At 45.0% G+C, this 21,287-nt stretch overlaps 1 protein-coding gene across 5 annotated transcripts in view; it reads left to right on the top strand.

Annotated features, from left to right (window-relative positions):
* Window positions 1-3,461: 3,461 nt before the first annotated feature.
* Window positions 3,462-21,287, top strand: part of arhgap12b (Rho GTPase activating protein 12b) — a 55,348-nt gene continuing 37,522 nt past the window's right edge. For all 5 annotated transcript variants that reach the window (XM_061093806.1, XM_061093805.1, XM_061093804.1 and 2 more), the window contains exons 1-2: window positions 3,462-3,568; window positions 8,456-9,225. In XM_061093806.1, coding sequence (XP_060949789.1) covers window positions 8,548-9,225 — 678 coding nt within the window. In that variant the 5' untranslated portion in view covers window positions 3,462-3,568; window positions 8,456-8,547. The remainder of the gene's footprint in view (window positions 3,569-8,455; window positions 9,226-21,287) is intronic.

Below are 21,287 nucleotides of genomic sequence, written 5' to 3'. Positions count from 1 at the left end.
TACCACGTCCTGGTTCCTGTCAGATGAATAGGAGCTGAGGGAGACAGTACACCTGTGAACCTTTTCAGTATTCTCTGCCTTCTCTCTTCTTTATACTGTTTCCTTTGTTTGCAACAGTTTCAAAATGCCACTAACTCATCAGCTTCCCAATTATTATTCATCACTGTGACACCCTCACGTCTTTTGCTCCGAGCAAGAGAGTCACAGGGTTTAGTTATATACAAGTGTTATTTATGCCTGAAGGCTGCAGGCAAAGAGATATATGTTTATTTTGTGTGGTAAAGCATGAATTATGATTTAGTACGTCTAAATAACTAAGTGCAAAGGCTTCCTGTTATTCTATAGGATGTAAAGTCACAGTAAACATTTCACATGACTGAAAATTCTTTAATGTTTTTGTACTTCAAAATAAAGGCAGTTGTAGATGTTTTGGTGAAATCAAGGTAACAACAGCACATGTATGTTCCACACACTCCCAGCAGACCAATGGTAAACTGTGCAATGGGCCTTAGGTTGTAAAAAAAATTATTCCAGAAATAATAAATTTTAACAGCAGATTGTGGTTCATTTATTTCCGATCATGAGTAGAGTTTGTTGGGTGGTTTTGGTTGCTATGTTTGCAGGATTACACAGAAAGAGATTACCATGAAATTTGGTGGGAGGATGTTGTCAGTTTCAAGAAAGAACCCATTCAATTACAAAAGAGTTTGAAATGTGTCAACCACAAAAACTAGCTGTCCCATCGCAGACTGGGACAGCTACCTTGGAGAACTCATGTGACTATGACAGACCTTCTTCACAGCAGACATTACGACTTCTAATGGTAGTAAAAGCCCCAGCTACTGCCCTAACAATGACTTTGCTCTGTCTAAGTGTCCCAGTAAACCATGACAGCACCAGGACAATGAAAATGTCCTCCGTGAAAACAGGCCCATTGTGTCTGGTGAGGACTAGCATGTTCCCAGCTGGCTCACAGATAAAGGAGTTCAGAGACTGGGAGGAGTCTCCATCAATATACAAACAAACACAGTATGTAGATAGCAGGTACTGTATGTAGCAAATACATGTCATCCCCTCTTTCGAGGAAGTTGCGTTTCCCCCCTGTCCATTTGTTTGTTGGATTGAGAGGAAGTTTACACATAAACAACACAATGGATTACCATGAAACTTGGTGGAAGGATGTGGTGTATGGGTGCTGAGATCAGGGGGTGGATCCAGGAATGACTTTCTTTAACATAGTGAGATGTGTTTGTTTATTTCCCAGAGAGTAATGCATGGTTCTGGATTTTAAAAGTCAGACTTAGGGGACTGATTTGTATTTGAATGTGTGCAATCTGGTGCAGATCCAAATAAAAATCTGGATCCAGTGAATTTGAATGTGATTTCATAAGGGGACTGTCAGGCCATGGCAGAGATATGTGCTCTACTGGATGACCTTCTAGTTTAAATGTTGTTAACAGGTGGACATTTGTTAAATGTTGTAGAAAATAAATACAAAAAGCCTCAAACTACCAATTTAATTTAACGCTGCTGTTTGTTAATTAGCGGATCAGCTCCTCCTGATTTCCCATCGTGAACAAATAAGAAGCTGTGTGTGTGTTTTCATCATTTTAATTATCTCTACAACATATGTCAAAACATGCACACGACGTGTCCAGACTTAATGAAGGCCACTCTCCTGTTAGTCACTTCCCTCCTCACACCAGCAGGACGCGCTTTTACGCACACACCCTGTGCCAACGCAGAACGAAGAAGTGATGAGATCAGATTATTGAGTTGTCTTGCTGTTCATGCATTATTCTGAAATAATGTAAACTCACGTACTGACTGCCCGAGGCTTCAGTTCATGTGCTCCTGTGTAGTCTACGGAGTCTGCGTCGCTGTGTTCCTGGATCATCCGAGCACTAAATCATTCATGATGCTGCTGGATGCCGAACCCCCTGTTGTAATTGCCTGAAGAGGAAGGGGGGGGGGGGGGGGGGGACATGTTTACCCTACACATCCCAATTATGTTGTGTGGCTTTAACCAGACGAACACAACAATCCCCCCGAATAATGAGAAATAATGGCTCTCAAATAATCAAGGGGACTTACAAAAAAAAAAGTGGAATAATTTAGGACTGTCCCACGTGATGTCTTTGAAGGGACAGTGAGATCAAAGGACCCTGGGTGTTGGTGGTGCGTGGGGGGGAACGGAGAGCACAGTGAAGACGTGCACGCGGCTCCGGGCGCCGTCGATCAGCGTGACAGACTGGAGGAGCAGAGAGAGACCGTCTGCACTACTGCGACAACCGGACTGCAAACACACGGACTACCACCGGACTTGAGTCGGGCACTCCTTCACAGTAAAAGCCCGAAACAAATTGTTAGGAGACCCATAGAGGCTCACAGGGAAAAATATTATGACTGCATGAATTAGAATTCTTGACAAAGCAGCAAAAGGCCATGATTATGGTTCATTAAGAAGTTGCTCGCAGTGATACAATGTTTGAACTAATTCAATCAAAGTTGTGTATGTCCGTTACTGCAACTTTGCAGACGTGTCTCTTGTTCATAGTTTTCTCATCTCTTGCATTTAGTTGCTTATTTGTTGTTCTATTATATTTAGTATTTTACTGTGTATTCTAGAACTTTATTCTGTATCATTTACTTAGCAAGTATGCACAGTTTTTAATACATTTTATGTTTACTACACTTTATTTTGAGCTATTTAAATTCTTCGTATCGGTTTTATTGTTACTTCTCTCTATGGGCAATGCCCTTGACATGCTCCTGTAAGACAATCATTTCCAAAATTGGGATCAATATAGTACATTGATCTCTCTCTCTCTCTCTCTCTTTTATTTGCCACAGCCCATTTTTTTTAGAATAACTCAATATAAAGATGAATTCCTTCCATAGGCATGGGTCATTCACACATCACACAACAGGCAAACATATAACAGGATTTCAGAAAGGAGATTTTGCATTTGTCAATGAACAATATGGGGAAATCACTGCACACTATTCACACGGCAATAAAGATAATGATAACAATGATAACACTGCTAATAATAATAATGATGATGATGATGATGATGATGATGATGATGATGATGATGATGATGATGATGATGATGATGATAGTAAATAATAATTATAATGAAACATGTAGCCGACAAACAACAAACACACTTTGACCCAAAGACGTCCACACAAGCCATGGGCGCATTACAGAATATAATCAAAGTCGAAAGCATATAAGAAATTGGGATAATGACTTAAAAAAAAGACTCTGCTCAATAACTCAATTTTAAGATCAGCCCAAATAAGAATAGTTTTTTTTTCTTAGATGACTTAGATTACTTATCTATGTAAAGCGGCGTAGTTACACGCTTTACTTTGAAAGTCATGACCGGATGTGTGTGGTGTCGCCACACAGGAACTTGACAGCGCGGAGAAGAGGAGCGGGGTCTGCTGAGGACTGAAGCCCGAGCAGCACGCACCGAAGCGGGCAGTAAAAGTTGGCCCTGTCCGTGTCTCCGGTGGTCCCAGGAACCGGCCGCTCGCCGCTGGACTCTTCTCACAGGTCGGTACGGTCCCGGGTGTTTCCCGCTGGCTCCCCTCTCTCCCCCCCCTCTGCTCGGCGGGAGGCTGCTGGTTTGTGTCGGACTCACTTTGTTGCTATGCACGCTGCCGCAGGTCGGACGCTTCGGCTCCGAGTGAACCTGCTGCTGTTCCTCCTCCTCCGGATCCACCACACCGGGGACAGAGCCAACATTTAAACATCAGTGTGTGTTCTTTATTTCCCGTGTGTGTTTGTTTCGGACGTGTCGGCTGGTTCACCACTCCACGTGATAGCATCAGTGCGTGTGGCTCAGATTCCTGGAGCTTGTTATTCCCCTCGCGGTGTGTCGGGCTGTGTGCCGCCGCCCAGAGGGGGTCTTCCTCCGGCCAGCCCCCTGCCCTCCCCTCGCTCCTCCTGGAGCTCCTCGTCCGGTGAACCCCTTTGTCGCAGATGGGTCGCGGTCCTTTGTGTTGTGTTTCTGCGGCAGTGTGGTGTGTGTGTGTGGGGCTGGAAGGGGACCCTGCCCCCCACCTATGCCCTCCCCTCTCCCCTCTCCTCCTCCGCCGCCGCCATCCGCCCCAGGCATGTGTCCGCAGAGACCCCCACGATCTGAGCACGGTTTGCTTCCAGGGGCTTCCACCGTGCGCAGTGAGGAGAGAGAGAGAAAGAGAGAGGGGGACAGTGTGTTCACGCAGTGTGGTGCACGGATGCAGCAGCAGCGTGTGCGAGGCGCAGATGGATTGAAACGCAGCAGCAGCAGCAGCACATGTTGGAGTGGATGCTGCTCGGCCACATCTGGTTTGAATGAAGCGCAGGGACAAAGGCGGTCCGAATCTCGGGCTGCTCTGCAGATGTACGCACACAAAAGCTCGGGTGGTGATCTCTGTGTTGTTGTTGTGAGCTTTGCTTTTCCCGCGAGCATCACACCAGGGTTGATGCCATCACGCCCGTGTTGCAGATGTATCCATAATATAAGTTATCGGGTCTGATTTCAACATGTTGCAGGTGTTCAGAGGCATCTCACAAATATTGTGAAATAGTTTTACCGGATTTCTGTGGCAGCCATCACATCTGGATTCACTTTTCCTCACTGGTTGGTGTTTTCTGTAGAGACCCACATCTGCCTCCAGATGAAACTGAATCCTATTGGTAAATGGTTTTGTATTTATATAGCGCTTTTCTAGTCTTGATGACCACTCACAGCTCTTAACAGTACAGTTTTTACATTCACCCATTCACGCACACATTCATACAGTGCATCTATTAGCAGCACTTTGTTGTTCTATGAGGCAATTCGGTGTTCAGCATCTTGCCCAAGGACACTTCGGCATGCAGATGGGGAAGACTGGGGATCGAACTGCCGACCTTCAGGATGGAGGACGACCGCTCTACCCCTCAGCCACAGCCGCCCCCTATTACTTTGCAATAGCTCGAAATGATGTTAAATTAGCAACAGAAACATTTATATTCAGAAGATAAGCATTGGCACGAAGCAGTGACATTTAAGTAGTTGGCAGATAACTAAAGGTTAATCATAGGGTGGGAGTTATTATAGAATCTTGGGTATTACGGCATTAACACGTGTTTTGAGTTCATGACATTTCCATTTCATCCAAGTCTTCGGGCTCCACTATGGGAACCACCAATCCATTCCCAAATATCAAAGTATGACATCATAGCTCTAGTCCATATTGACAGACATGCAGGAGCTGTTCACCGCTGAGCTGAGACGACTTGTTTCTACACACGAGCAACAAGTCAGCTGCCGCTCCCCCCCGAGACTTCACTTCGGTTGACGAGGGCTCATTTGCAGTAATATTTACTCTCCGGTCCTCTGTCAGAAGTGTGTCAGGAGCTCCGCAGCAGATGAATTTGGAGAGTGGAGATAATCGGAGTCGCATTGTGTCTGAGGAGTCCGTTTTAATTTGAGAATAACAGCAATTTGTGTCATTGTGAGTCGGTCGTGGGGCCGCTGGCAACGTGACTAATGTTTTTCTTGATTTCCAGCTACTGCCTGGTCACTGAGGTTTCCCAAGGCTGTAATGTACTTCTCAAATGACATTTAAACTAACTCCATAGTTTCTGTTTCAATTTCACATGCTTACTCATTCTGACTTGCCAGTTTTGTAAAAAAAAAAAGTGTGTGACGCTGTCTATGAATTGTCTCTGGCTCTACCGGTGTCTGTCTTGGAGCCTTAATCTTTTAGAGGAGTGTCTCCAACTTCAGACGCTAATGGTATGAAGAGGATTGGGCGAGTCTGGTAATCTCAACAGATTTGCACAGATAAAGAATGTGACTGTCTCACCCCATGTCATTTATCACAGGTTTCACGGTTTATCGGGGGGGGGGAACGACAGACAGAGCTGAAATCACAGAAGCAAAGTCTTTATTTATGTCTGTGTGCAACAGGCGGCGACACTGTGAACTTGTTGTGGGGGGGTCACGACTGCTGCTGTCAGGCGGCATCACTGATAGGGCCGTTATCATGTGCGTGACTCGAAGCCCTGACAGAGTCCTGACTACATCTCTGGCACCTCTGGTGATAGCGATTCCTCGTACACACACACCAACCCAAACAGACAGCGGCTGTTTCTTGACAGACAGTCATTCATAAAAGGCTTGTGTGCGTTTGTTGACATCATGGCTGAAGCTCGTGTACTGGGACAGGCCCAGACGGGACTGCCATCCGCTACACACACTGAACCCTCTGGAGTGATGTAACACTTAGTGTGTGTGTGTTTGTGAGATTCATGGTGTTAAAAACAGATAAAACAGAAACTATTAAAGCCCAAGGAGCCCTCAGCTCTTCTCTCATGGGCTCCCATTCCGTTTTTTTTCCATTTTATCAGTCATTGAGTTTCTATGGTTCCCTGTTACAAAATGGAAAAGCACTTTTAAACAAACATGTCATCAAGCGTAAAATCTGAAATGCTGGAAAATGCCTTTTCCAAGCTAAAAGTTTCTCTACATTGTAGACAGCCCACAGTGGGCGGCTGTGGCTGAGGGGTAGAGTGGTCGTCCTCCAAGTTCGATCCCCAGTCTGAACCATCTGCATGCCGAAGTGTCTTGGGCAAAATGCTGAACCCTGAATTGCCCCCCATAGAATAACAAAGTGCTGAGAATAGATGCAATGTATGAATGTGTGTGTGAATGGGTGAATGTAAAACTGTTCTGTAAAGCGCTTTGAGTGGTCATCAAGACTAGAAAAGAGCTATATAAATACAAAACCATTTGCCATTCTAGCGTAGACGGCTCACGACCAAGGTAAATTTATCCCGGGGTGTGTAGCTGCAAGTCTGGGCTTCAGAGTGTGTGTACGTATTCCTTTACATAAGGATGGACCCTTTTATAGATTCAGTGCCGCGTTCTCACGCTTCACTAAAAGCACCTGCTCTCACCGCCGGCACTTCCAGGACGCTAGTCCACGGCGTCCGCTATTTCAGGGAGGAAGACGGAGAATTTGATCTGAAGGGAGACGCGGCTCAGTGGCAGCCCCTCTGCAGTGGGAGTGCCCTGGTATTTATTTAGGTTAACCGATGAAGGGATACTCTCTGACAGACGGATCAATGACAGGCTTCATCCCAAAACAAACCCTGCAGGAATGGAGAGGGGCCCAGCTGTCCTCTGACTCACACACACAAATATCGAGAAGATCACCCCGATCTTTTTAAAGCCCTCCGACTGTGTCTCCTATCTGCATTAATGAGCAATGGTGTCAAACCACAGAGCTGGACTCTATGAAGCGACACGCGCTTTATTTTTGGTCGCGGCGTCCAAGGGAATGTGAGCTCGAGGGAGTCATTGTGGTGACTGGATCGCACGCAGGATCAGTGTGCAGGGGTCATGTTGTCATCACCCCTGGCTCGGCACAGGGTGATCGGGTTACCAGGCTGGATATCCTTAGCAGTGGTGTAGGTTGCCAGAACAATCGGGTCTGACTGTGTGTTGTGGTTGATCAGAGGGAGGAGTCGCCCTGTGGTGCTCTTCAATTGACTCACCGATAGAGTATGTCTGTCTGGAAGTGGATTCATGTCCATACTGCCGGGGTATTACAGCGGAAGCACTTTGTGGTTGTGGTGATCAGATGAGTAACAAGGTGAGCTGGGAGCATGCTTCTGTGGTTTGGTGGGCGTGTGTTCATGTGTCTGAGCACGTTATAGGTCTAAGAAATATAGCTTGAAACATTCAACTGAGTCAGTAAAAAACACTCTTATCCAGGGGTTGTGTTAACTGAATAATTTCATTAGTCATTAGTAGGATTTTAACCTGCGCCACGCAAGGAGGTTATGTTTTCACCCTGTCCATTTTGTTAGTAGGTTCGTTTTTTTATAGCTCAAACATGAGTGGTTGGATCTTTAACATTGTGAGATGTATTTAACATTTTCACCGATTTCTAGGAAAAATTCCTTGATCTTGATGCAAAAATAAATCTGGCATATTTCCGGCATTAGTGTGTGAAATTTGGTGTAGCTTGGATGATTTTAAAAATACTGTCGGTCCTTGTTGGAGGTATTTGCTCTACTGAGCTCGTGAAGATGGAAACAGTGGAAGGCTTTCCATTCTTTTGATGGATTATAATGCTGAGAGAAATCTAGCAAAACATTACAACTGTCAGTAACCACATGTAGACCTCTCTATTCTGAAGTGGCACTGGTAATACCAGAAGTGTGGCAGCTGTTTCATTCAATAATTTAATTTGCTTTGAGCGGTGTTGATGGTTCCTCTTTGTGTACATTATGGATTATTTGAACAAGTTTATCTAGAAAACAATGCTATTAAAAAGCATGTTTCTCGATAAAATAAATTATAATTATACATTTCAACAGGAATGTTTGACCCCGACTTCAGTTTGACAAACAACGAGAAACTCTAACACCCTCTGTTCTTACCTTTCTTCTCTCCTGCAGGCTAGCAGTTCCCCCAGTCAGACATGAGGAGCCCCCCAGGCCTGGGCCGCTGAGCAGTTGAGGTCAGAGATCAAGCGCTTGTTCCGGCAGTCATGGCTGACAGAGAGGGGCTGCCTATTCCCCCAGGCCAGGTCTACATCGAGGTGGAGTATGACTACGAGTACAAGGCCAAAGACAAGATGGTGGCTATCCATCAGGGGGAGTGCTACGTGCTGGTGAAGAAGACCAATGAGGACTGGTGGCAGGTGAGGAAAGAGGAAGCCTCAAAGACCTTTTATGTGCCAGCGCAGTACGTCAGGGAGGTGCGTCGGGCGCTCATGCCCCCCCCGAAGCCCAGCGTGAGGGCCAAGCCCACCGTTTTGGACATTTGCCGGGCGTCCAATGAAAATCTCAACAGACCCCAACCGGAAATGTCCAGCTTTGGACGTCCGCCACCTTCATCTACCCCGTCGCCATCTTCTGACCGGGTCACGCCACCAGGTCTACCCAAGGATGCTAACCAGAACCTGGGGAGTCCCCTTCATTGCAAGGTGGTGGCTGAACTAGTACTTCTTCACAACAACAATAACCATCACCACGGCAACAATGCCACGTTGCCACGGACACGGGCTGACTCGCCTCCACTCAAAGTGGGGAACAACCACAACAGAAGTCCAGACATTGTGAAGACCTCTCCGCCCAGCGACCTGCCGGGGGAGGGGCTGAGCAAGTTCCGCAACGACTCCGAGTCTGGGGACGAGCTGAGCAGCAGCTCAACAGAACACATGCAGGTAAGTCTTTTTTTTTTTGATGGCTTCCTTCCGGATCTGCTTCATTTGACGTATTTGTGATTATTTTTTTTGCGTTCTTGGGTAGTTTGAGGAAATAATCTATGCAGAAATCAGTCCGTGTCTAAGTTTGTAAGGGCAAACACAATGCAAGCAGCTCCTGTTCTTTCTTTAGATTGCTTACACCCGAGAGCACCACTAGTTTAGTCTGTCTTTGTGTTCTCAGTCGTGCCCTTGGTTCCTTTCCCTTTCTTCCAATCGCCCTGCTTTATTTCCCACCCTCCGCTTATTTCACCCAGGGCCAGCTGCAGATATCTGCCCTTGTCCCAATCACATTCGGCCATGTGGGCTGTTCAGAATTCACATTTTTCTTCACTCACAGTTTCTCTGCAGACCTACACCCACCCATCCATCAGCTCCCACACAAGTCTGCCTAAAACCATTAAGTGCCTCATTTACCACATTTGACGAAAACCGCAACAGTTGCAGGTGCTTATTAAAATCTTCTATTGTTGCCCTTGAAGCACAATTTGTCTGGCTTGTGCAGATGTGCATTTTGGGGGGAACGGCTGTTGCAGTCGGGTCATTAAAGACTAAATGGTGCGTTAACAGCTCCACTGTTAAATGAATGGCTCTGTAAAAGGGGGTCTTTAGGTACATTTAATACAAGGAATTGCTTAACACAGCTACCAGGTTGTGTGGGTCTGTAGCTGTCATTTAACTTTTTTAAACTTGCTGATGTTGTTCAGGAATGTGTGAAAATGTATTGTTATAAAGCCAAAAATCACGCTTTGAGACAGATTATATTTTTGCTATTTGTATAAAGTGACAATGCTTGATGTGGGGCCCCTTCCCGATTCAGACATCCAAACTTCCTGATTCTTCCCCCGTCGCTCAGTCCCTCCATCCCCCAGACTGACAACCCAAACCCCCTCCCACTTCCATGATATGTCCCATCACCTTGGAAGCGAGAGAGAATGGGTGAAAACCGCAGGAACTGGGTCTTATACTTCCTCGTCTGCAGCGGAGGTAGATCAGAGGAGAAAAAGGAGATTTCCAGACAGTGGGAGTCCGAGCTGGATTGTGCTCCTGAGCAATATTTGGGAGGATACACTGTATCTAGGCAGGGTGAACTTGTTTGAAGGACTCCAATTGCTGCTTGTGTTCTTTGTTCCACAGGCTGCAACAGCCTCCTCCACCATGGAGCGAACAAAGAGACACAGGCCTGAATAGAAACTAGGTCATATCTGCTGAGGATCAGTCTGAAGCCCCCCAGTTGCCCCGCAAAGCGCCATGTGAAGGAAAGAAGGGTGAAAAATGGAAGCTAACTTCAGAGGGCCCCACATGTGTGACCTCTGAATGGTTTGTGGGGGTCAGAACTGACACACCCCTAAAGGCCCGGTCTCAGGGCAAGAGAAGGGGTTGTTTTCTGTGTTGCCGCTTGCCTTCAGCAACCTTTCTGAAATAATTTCATGCTTGTCAAATCACATAAGCCAAAATAAACACACATTTCACTCCCAGCCATTTGCATTTGTATGGGAAGCTCTGTGGAGTGTTTTTCTGTCAGCCTACAGTAGTGCTGGCAGGGCGGATAAGACTCAGACAGCAGACAGGATTCAGCCAGAACTCCCTGTGAAGCTCTGCGCTGGCTGCAGTCGCTGCGGCAGGTGGAACCCTCTCCCTCACTCCTTTTGGCTCCTTTGTGGTGCTCTGTTGATTTGTCCTGTTTGGCTTGTTGCCAGGCAAGTGAATGACCCCCGCAGAAAACCCAATTCTTTCAACTCCCCTACTTCCACTGCTTCCTGTCATTGCTTGTGTGCAGGCAAGCTGGGCCTTAGAGAGAAAGAGGGAGGATCATTTTGTGACAAGGCGGTATTGTTATGAGTTAGTCCGACTGATGCACAGTTTTTGAGCCTGTTTCAGAGAGTTTGAAATATTTATGACAACATAACAGCTGAGATTAATTTGATCAGCTTGGTTATGAAAGAATTGTGACCCAGATATGTTCTAACGAAGACATTTTACATTCAGTAAAATTTGCACCACTAAAAATGAGAAAATGAAACGGTACAAATTTAGACAGCAGACTTCACTGGACATTTAATATTGATTATGGTTATATTCAGCACCACAGGATAAAATCACAGCAAGCTAGACTGTTCAAATACAAATCTAGTTTCTTATCAAAATGAACCAAAAGCAATATTTCACGCTGCAAAGTTTAACAAGTAAATAGGCAACGTGAACTGAACGAATTTGCAGGGGCAGCTCTAGTTTTGCCTCTTGCAACACAAGCAATCTCAAAGCTCTGAAGATCCAGCAAACATGGAGTTAACCTTAGCCCAGCCATACAACAATAACAGCAATTATCACATTCCATACAGGGTTAGTATTATACAACACTTAAAATACATTATATACGTTTTTATTTTGAATGCACTGGTATCGGATGGCTACTTTGTATATATGCGATACACAAAGTCCTTTCGGAATCAGTATCGGAAAGGTGAAAAATGGTTTATAGAACATCTTTACACTTAACCCTGAAATCCATTGACAGCTGTTCCTCAGATTGTGAATGATGTGTGATCGGAAAGTGAAAAGGGCTCGATGAATGTGTGTGAGTTTGACTTGTAGTGTAAAGTGCTTTTAGTAGATGTTAAAGCTCAACATGAATACCACCTACCATTTACCAAAACATTTATATTTTTTGTAATGACTATAATGATGAAACTTGAAATTTGAAACTTGAATCGATATTTCATCTGGATCTTAATTTGCACATAAAAGTTTCAGTTGTGATTCCTGCACTAATCAGCTGGGTTGGATCAGTTGCATCCCAAGCTGATGCTGGTATTTAAATTGAACTACTACAGTAAGTCAGCTGAGAGACCGGACCTAGGCACCACTTCTTCTTCCTCTGTATGTTGTGGTTGTTACTTCATTCAGACAGTAAATCCATTCCTCAGTGTGAAGATAGTATTGTTAAACTATGAATAGGACGCACACTTTTCTCTTCAGTCTTTTTATATTTTCGGAGGTTTATGTGTGTGTCCCTGGACGGTAGACTAGATGTACTGTATAGCTGCTTTGACACATGTGTGAACACAAATGTCAGAGGGAGACTGTAAACATGATCATGTGATCTCCTTAGCGGGGTTAATACTTTGCTTCCTGTCTCTGTCTGCCGAACCCGGCTGCTCCACATCTCGCATCTGGATAATTAGATTGATTTGATGCTGTTGTGAGCGCTTATGTGCAGAACACCTCCTGCTGTGCTGTTCACCGTGTGAAAGGCAAACTCTGGCTTAACTGTTGCCGATTATGTGGATTTTACCCTAAGTGATGTCTGAAATTGCTTTAAGTAGTTGGACAGATACATTAATAGTATTTTCTAGCAAATATTGATAAAAAATTGTTAAAAAACATCTTTAGAAAACGTCTAAATTGGAAAAAATACATCATAGATAACCACAGGCGTGAACTAAAGATTTCACATATTATTCATCCCTCAATAGAGTTCAGCTCCAGTCTCGGGGCCCTCCTCAGGCTCATACATTGTCTTAGACAAGGAGAGGAGGAACTGCTGTATGAATGGACAGATAGTTAGATGTGTAAATTTGTCGCTGAGGTGACTGGACTCAAGTGCCAGCTGGCCACCTCTAATTAATTTCTAATTTGCTTATCTGTGGGGCTCTGACAGCAGCAGAAACTGAGGGTCCACGCCTCCTCAGCACCATGAGGGGTTGCTGGGGTTTGCAGGCACACAGCCGTCCTCCTGTCCTGGACCCTGTGTACTCACCACTTGCGCTCCCCCATCCCTGGTCTTTTAAAAGCACGGCTCCTATGCTCTCAAGGGATTGGAAACATAAACCTGTTTTCCTCAAGAAGCGGGCAACAGGATGAAGTGTTTGTTTTTGTTAAAGAAAAATTGGCTCACCACATTATTTAAAGTCTGTTTTTCACATAAACATATTGGGTTTCTCCAAGGCTGTGTTGCCTGTTTAAAAACTCAACAGAAAAACATGACCACACAGTCTCTATCACCGCATAGGTTATTTTGAGTTGTTTTTTTCTACAATGCTTTTACCCATATCTTCTTCAGAATTGGTTTAAAAGCTTGTTCTTTTGATGGGCTCCTTCCCCCCCCCCCCCCAAAAAGCCCAGAGAGTGGATGAATGCTGCCCTGTGGGATTGGTTGAGAGGCCAGATTGTTGTTTTTCTTCCCTGTGAGTTGTGTCACCGTCACCGAGGGGAAGATGTGACGGCCCTGTAAGTGCTTGTGTCTGTGGCTTCGCACCTTTGAGCCAGCGGGATGCCCAACTCTCACTCACTGTCTGATTAGAAAGACACTTAGAGGCCCCTCCCACGCTCCAACCTTTATAATATCTCACACAATCACACTACAAAAACAAGGTATTATCAACCACTGCTGGGCCCACTCCTTTCTTTCACAGCTCTGAAACATTCAGTTATTGAGTAACTCTTGGTAGTCTGTATCATTTACTGCTATGTCAATAATAAAACCACTGGTTCCCTGAAATTTCAAGGTGGATCAGCAATCTGCTGAAATAAGCCGTCTTCCAGAGTCCTGTTTCACAGAAATCAACTTTAACTTCCACTTCAAGGATTCATATAGCCACAATGACATAACTGCCTTGTGAATCTATCTGGACATATTCTTAGAAAGTTTAAAAGGAAGCATCTGAGTCTGTCTGCCTTCAGCCTGCTGTGTGGTCTTAAGCTGTCAGTGCCTGGAAGAGGAGGAGGGGGTTGTACATGTAGGGGACAAAGTGCGAGGGTCCTTGGCCCCGACAGAGTGGCTGTAGCCCCCCGTGTGACGGCAAAGACCCACGGACAGGAGGCCAGACAGATATGTTTTCATGTTTGGGTGAATCTGGAGATTAGTCTTAGCCCGTGAGCCGTAAACCTCCCAATGGCTGCCACAATAAGATGAGTGACTTGAAAGAGGAACATTACAAGGTCACCATTAAAGATGGAGGAGTGCATTAAAATTGGATGCCATGAATGTGTGAACATCTGTAGAGATGTAGATTGTTCATTGTGTTTTTTTTTCTCCCCATTGTGAATTACATGCGCAGCCTTTGGCTCGGTTTTGCTGGTCTGTTTGCCGACTTGTGCAACAGAGCAAAGGCTGAGAATGTGTATCAGTGGCTTAGCAGAGTATTTAAATAGGCAGCTCTGTGGGGGTGGTTGGTTCTCCCAAGTGCCCTTTCAATATGTATTCAAAACCAGAAATGTTTGACCAATTTAGACCTTTAGTATCTGCTATTTTGGGCCTGTGCATCGGATCATTTTTGTCCAGTGAATTTGTCCCACATGAAACAATTTGTGTGTGTTGTGCATAGGACAGTGTGGGGACAATTGTTAAAGCCGTCTGTCAAACTTGAGGGTCCTGGGAAGCTTCTTCAGTTAACTGTACAGAAACGACCTGTTTCTAAACATCCCCCCAGCCACAGTAACCTGCTAATTACATGTTGCGCTAAATGGATTCTTTGCTGCCGAGTATTCTCTGCAGCCATTTTCCAAATAAACTCAAGTCCACTTAGTTGAGAACAAGAAAGGACATGGTCCTATTACATAATGACATCGTAAATACCCCCGAATAAGAGTGCGAGCAGTGGTGTAAAGTTTAGCCATCTCCCGCCTGTGCCGGCCCGTAATATGGAGCTGTGCCGAGAGACTTACTCCCGGACCAGCTGAAAAGGAGGCCCCTGGTTGTTTTCCAGTGCATACTTGACATTCCTGCCTCAGTGCCTACACACTCTCATACAAGCAAGCTAAGTCAGTGAAGGTCTGCCTGACCCTCAAAAGTGAAGCATTGGACATTTCGGTAATCTAATATTAAGCTTGAACAAATAGTGCATCCGCTGTGTTCATGTGAGAGGCTGCCTCTTTGTTTGACTGCCTGCCTGCGTTCTTTTTATTACTCTCCTTCCTCTGTCTGGGCCTTTTAGTTTCTCTTCTACTTTTTTGCCCTCACTCTGTCTCGGTTGCTTCCTTTTCTGCTGTCAGCCTCGCATTCCCCTCCTGAACACCTTGCTTTCTCTTCAGCATTTATTGACTCAGGCTGTCAGATGTGGTCCCGGTGAAGGGCAGGACAGGAGCGGGGGAAACCAAGAGCTCCTGGACTGCACTTCAGCCCGTGACCACCATTTCTTTTCTCCCCCTCATCCAGCATGATCCTTGCCTCTGTGATACAACAAGAGGATTAAGCCCACAAGCCCTCAGGGGCTGAGGCTTCAAGAAGACCACAAGAGCTTAGGCTCAGAGTTGAGGGGAATCGTGTCTGTTGTGTAAGGTGCAGGATTTCACCTTTTCTAAATCTTTCCATGAAGTACAGGCTAAGGGTGAGACAGATTGACTGTTTTTCTAATCCCAGTAATTTTTGGATGGAAGCAGCCAGTTACAGTCAAGTTTGCATGATTGAGCACTTGCAAACCATCTCGGCAGTGCTGACCTTTGAGAGAATGGAGAGATTACAAGAGGCAAAAAAAACAAGATTCATTCTGGTTCATTATCCAGTTTGATGCAACTCTGCTCTGTTGGTCCTCCCTCATTCAATTCATTTTACAATAAACAAAATATCCACAAGCAATACTACGCTAAACCATGGCTCCAGAGTATTGAATCACTCCCCACATCTCCTATTTGTTCAGTGATGTATATAGGTCTGTATGTATGTATGTTTCCCAACAAATCAGCGTTTTGCATGTGGTAGCATCAATCATTCTGTGCAAATAGTTACACCCATGAATAAAACGGGAAATGTGAAAAATGGGAACAAGTATGGATGTGATCAGTGCAGATATGCAGGTTGGTGAGTAATCTTTATACACAGAATATGCAGAATCTGTAGACATGGGACAAGGGTTTGGGGCAGGAAGCCAGCTGGTTTCCGGTTCCAGTTTGACCAATGACATTTGGGCAGGTGAAGCGCAAAAGCGGCACAACACATTCACAGCAATTCATAGGCAATTGCTTTTTTATGCAGATGGCTGTTGATAGACTAGCCAAGATGTTGTCTGGAACTCAAACAACGACAAAAACTATTACTTATATTTTGTATGGAGAAATGTTTCGCCCGTATCATTAAAGAAGCTAGTCGTAGTTGGACCCTAAACGGTGTACTGGGAATTGAAGATGCAGATTTTTCCCGTAGATCCACTGTCTTAACTGGAAGCCACAAAATATTGGCTGTTGCCCTCGTAGGCTTAATCGTCATCAGATGATAGCCGGTGGGCTCTGAGATTGGTTTTGTGAATGTCCTGGTGAGTGCCCTTGGCCTTCAAGTAGTCATTAAATCACTGTGTCCCACTATCGCCCATTATGCAACTATTAAAACTTTTAACTGGTCTGCAGTAGTCTTAAATGCAGCATCATTCATAAAAGTTTAGAAGAGACTTTGTAATTCAAGGCTTCCTCTCTCTTCTTACCCTGTTGGTTGTAGTTGTCTCCGCTCCAGCCTCCGCGAAGCCGCTCTGCCTGTCAGCCTGTGTAACAGCGTTTATTATCAGAGTGGATGACAGGGCTACATCACCTATTTAATTCGGTCTCTCCCTCTCCCTTCGCTGCTCACTGAGGTTTATTCAGTTCATCCCTTGTCGCTCACGGTCCCTCTCTCTGGGCCGGGCTCTCTACTGTGGCTCTGTGCACTGAGACAGCATGTACCCAGAGAAGGTAAGAACGCCTAGCTGCTTTTGATAGTGCAGTGATTTATTTTATTGCGCTTCCTCTCCCCGCTTTCCTCTCCAGCTCTGACTCTTTCCCTGCCTTGGCTGCTTGGAAATTTTTTTGGTTCCAGTGTTGTTTCTCTAACTACCAGAGAGGCCCCTGCTTTCTGTGACATTTAGCCTTGAAACACTCCGACTGACGGCACCAACTGTTGTGTGCACTATTATGTATTTAATATGGTGTTGGGCACGTGTGGGTGTCCTTGTGTGGGATTTATTTAGCAAGTAACTTGACCGCCCCCCGCTGTGTTATCCACAGAGGTCAGTGTTTGCATACAAGTGATGATGCTCAGGGCACTGGGCTCAATGCACGATTACATAACTGATGCTGGCTGTGTCTGGAGCCTTTGAAACAGCTGCTAGTCATTTTCCTTACAGCGGCCTCTGGCTTTGGGGAAGTGCACAGGTCAAGCAACTATGCGTTACACTCAACCCTCAGAGGAACACAAATATGCTCTGGGGAACCATTTTTCTTAGTCTCACTTACAAAGCTGTCTATGTAAGATGTACAGTATGGGGCTATTGGTAGAGTGACGCTGTATAAAAGCATTTTTGGCCCAGCTGCACCATTCAGTGTTTTCTGCATAGTTGACCCTGTTACCGATTTCTCCTATTACCTCTGAATCCACTTTGGCATGTCGGAGTGTGTTTTCCCCCCTCTGATTTTAGCCCACTCTGGTGTTTTGCCTGCACAACAACTTTAAAGTTGCAGCAACTGATTTCAAAGATCAGGATTTCTCTCAAAATACTTCCCATGTTGTGTGTCCAAGAGCCTTTTGTTTATATACATATTTCTCTATCCAAAATGTAGAACTGAACATAAGTGATTTGATAAAAGATGTTGTATTTAAAATCAGAGAAACCAGTCTACCTTGTGAAGAGATCAAATGTAAATGAGTTCATCATTGGGACTGATCGGATCTGGTTGACAAGAAAAGGGTATCTAGTTTAGTTTTGTCGCCCTCTTGCCCTCATCCATCTGTTTTTTGCTGCTCTTTGACTTGTTGCGCTTTTAGTACAACAGCTTTTATGTCTCCGTGATCGAGTGTACCAATCCAGCACATTATTGCAGATCAAATGCAACATTTTTGAGTCAGCCAGTGTGTATCTGCCGCTGCTCACCGCTTTCCTCAGGAGAGGCACAGCTGCTGCTGGTTGCCAGTGTGTGGGTTGACTGGTGGAAGCATCAGAGCTTAGGTGTCTTCAGACGTCAGGGAGCACGTATTGTCTCCGTCACATGCCATTACTATCGTTAATTACATGGTGTGGCTGCCAAAGAGACCGAGGATGAGCTGCGCATCAGTCAGTGCTGAGAGGGCTCTGCTTGTGGCTGTCTACACCCGAGGTGATTTAGTGTGAAAGGGAGATTGGAATTGGTCGGCCACCATCATGCTGGTTCCTGCTAAAGGTGAACAGAGTTTCTGGGATGTGGTCTGATGTGTGTTTCATTTGCAGCCCACCGGTCACATTGTGCTACTCGGTTTATTATGAGTGTAGTAACGGACATTTGTTTAATCAATTTATGTTTCATTGTGTTGACATATCATTTGTGGGTTGTAGATTATTGCTGCCTCTTTAAACCTCCCCATGATCTTTTTTCATAATGTTTTTTCACTTGACGTTCCAGAAACTGTGTCTTTGTCCTCCGAACTTTCCACCAACAGCTGTCACTGAACAGAGATGCTACAGACAGACAAAGGGGATACAAAGAGAGTACACACTATACCACTCTGGATCCTTCTGCAAGCGTTACGGCTCTGGACCCAAACAGTCATTTCAAACAACAAATCCAATGTTAACACAGTATCAACCGACACCCTGTAATTTCAATCAGATAGGCTACTTGTCTTTTGATGATGCAATACCTGCTTCTTCACATATCCTTATAGCGGGCCAGAAATAGCTCACCAATATAACAGAGACACCAGGAGGCTGATCAGTGTTCTCTGAAGAGTCGTCCAAGGTCAGCCGCCTTTCAGTGCCCTTGCATGTGATTGGCAGTGAGGCACTCCCACTGTCTTTTAATGAAATGGATATGCCAGCAGTAACAAATGCCTCAGTGTCCATGCTCTGGTGGCCCAGCAACACCATTGGCTGGTTTGATCACCTCTTTGTATAGGTAATTGACAAGGAGGGATTACATAGTTTCAATAATGTACACAGGCTAAAGCAGAGGAGCAAGGAGGGTCATCAGGGAGCAGTAAAATCCTGGAGTATTACAAAAAAAGTGGGGCTACAAAGGGAGGCATTCTTCAGGAGACTACTTGGTTTTAAATCTCTCTACCATCGCCTTTTGCACGTATTGATTCCTGATATTCAAAAAGACTGATTTGACCATAGTCCGACAAACCATATGCCCAGACCTTGTAAATGCCTCTTTATTTATATATTTAATACCTTATATTCCTGTTACAAGTGCACAGATCCTGCTCTCAGTCAGTGTAGTGTGTCTATCCTGAGTGGCCATTGACCTCATTCCCACTGTGAACATGTATATTCATTCACTATGTGAGAGTCAGGTGTAAACATAACTTCTGTCTGACGTATCCAAACGGTGTTATTTTTGCTTTGATTTTCAGCCATTTCCAATCGTTTTAGGTTGTAACCAGTGACAAAGGTCAGTTGTGTTGTGGTGAGATCGTAATTCCTACTGTTGTTTCTCTTTTTTTGTATGAGAGGCTATTGTTTGGTTGCATCAGCAAATAAGCCAGGGTCCAATACGTATGGCGTATCTTGTTTTTTCTGGTGAGATGACTGGAACAGCGTGCGGATTTACTACAGAGACAGACGAGGTCAGAGTGCCATAATCATTTAAAAAGTGTTAGGGGCTCCACTGGATAAGCTTCATGCACAGGCAACTGTGGGACAGAGGGGCTTACAGGTCAGCCCAAGCCTGGACAGGCAGCCCCTGCATCCACACACTACTAGAATGCAATCTCCTTACATATCTGGATTAAGGGGGTTGTGTACAGCACATTCCTGGGTTAAATCTCCTCCACCCCCACCCCCACCCCCTAACTGCGCACAAACACATACACCAGAAATCGTGCGTGTCCAACATCATCATGTCCCAAAATATCTTTTCATCGTGAACAATGTTCTTATTATTACTTCGATACGGGTCTTGACCCTGTTTATTGTTGGGGGGGATTAAATCTGCTCTTTCCTTCACCAAGTGCGCTATGCTCTTGATTTCCTAACACAATTAAAGGGGATCAAGAGGTTATTTCTTGTTTAGATCCATGTCTTCATTGTTACCTAATTCACAAAATCCCTCTTCTTTCTTGTGTTTCTCACTCAAAGCCCACAGTGGTAATTGAAAGGGGAGTAATCAGTCTTTCTTAGAGTTGGGGGTGGTGTGGCTGCTGTGTGGCCTTGGGCAGGACCCCCTCCCGGTGGCCAGCAGACAGATTTGTTATTGATCTGTCAGCCTGTCCCCAGCCTCTTGAACCACTTTTGCTCCGAAATGGCGACATATTCAAATCAGGCTGCAACCACTCCAGTGCCTTGTGGGTTGTGTTGTTTCTGATGTGTTTAAGCAGCCTGTGTTTGAAGAAAGCCACTAAGCACAAAGATACGTAAGTTAAAGATTTTATTCAGAATTTTATTACTGATCAATAATTATTAGACTCTGGTTTTATCGAGGGGACCAACTTATTATTTTCATTCACAGTGCATGTAACCGAATTCAAAGCTTTTAAACTAAAAACTGAGCATTTCGATTTAGACAGGCTTGTGGATCTAATGATAAAATCATCTCACTTCAGTTGTCAGTCATTCATAAACTTTATTAAGTATGGGAGTGTGACACATTTGCAGTTTTTTACCATCACACAGACATTTTAAAATCATGTGCACATTAATTGGCTGCACTTCTAGATTCCTATCCCGAACATGAGATGGTTTCTCATCCTAGCTCCTCTCAACCATCTCTGTGCCCACCTGGGCCGTGATCCAATGTCCCTTTGTTACCCCAAATCAAACTCACTGACCCTGTTTGCTACTCCCACCCAACCAATTGGCACCGTTGCTCCCGATCCCTGTCAGCTCCACTTAGCAGGAGAGGACCACCTCGTGGCTCAAGGTTACCAAGGGCCGTTGTCACTGCCCTACCCGGTATACATTCTGCGAATGGACCACGGACGATTTGGCGGACAGAGTTGCCTTTACGTGCCATTGCTGGCTTGACAAAACAATTGAGCCATTCTCACTAATGTGGCAAGACATGCCCAGTGGAAATTGAATTGCTTTCTACAGAAGCAGCTCTGTGACGATCAATTACCCAACCAAATCTTTTATGGGTTATCCAGA

This window comes from Limanda limanda, chromosome 20 (genome assembly GCF_963576545.1).
Source record: "Limanda limanda chromosome 20, fLimLim1.1, whole genome shotgun sequence".
In the NCBI taxonomy this organism is placed as follows: Eukaryota; Metazoa; Chordata; class Actinopteri; order Pleuronectiformes; family Pleuronectidae; genus Limanda; species Limanda limanda.
This window is presented reverse-complemented; position numbering and strand designations above follow the sequence as displayed.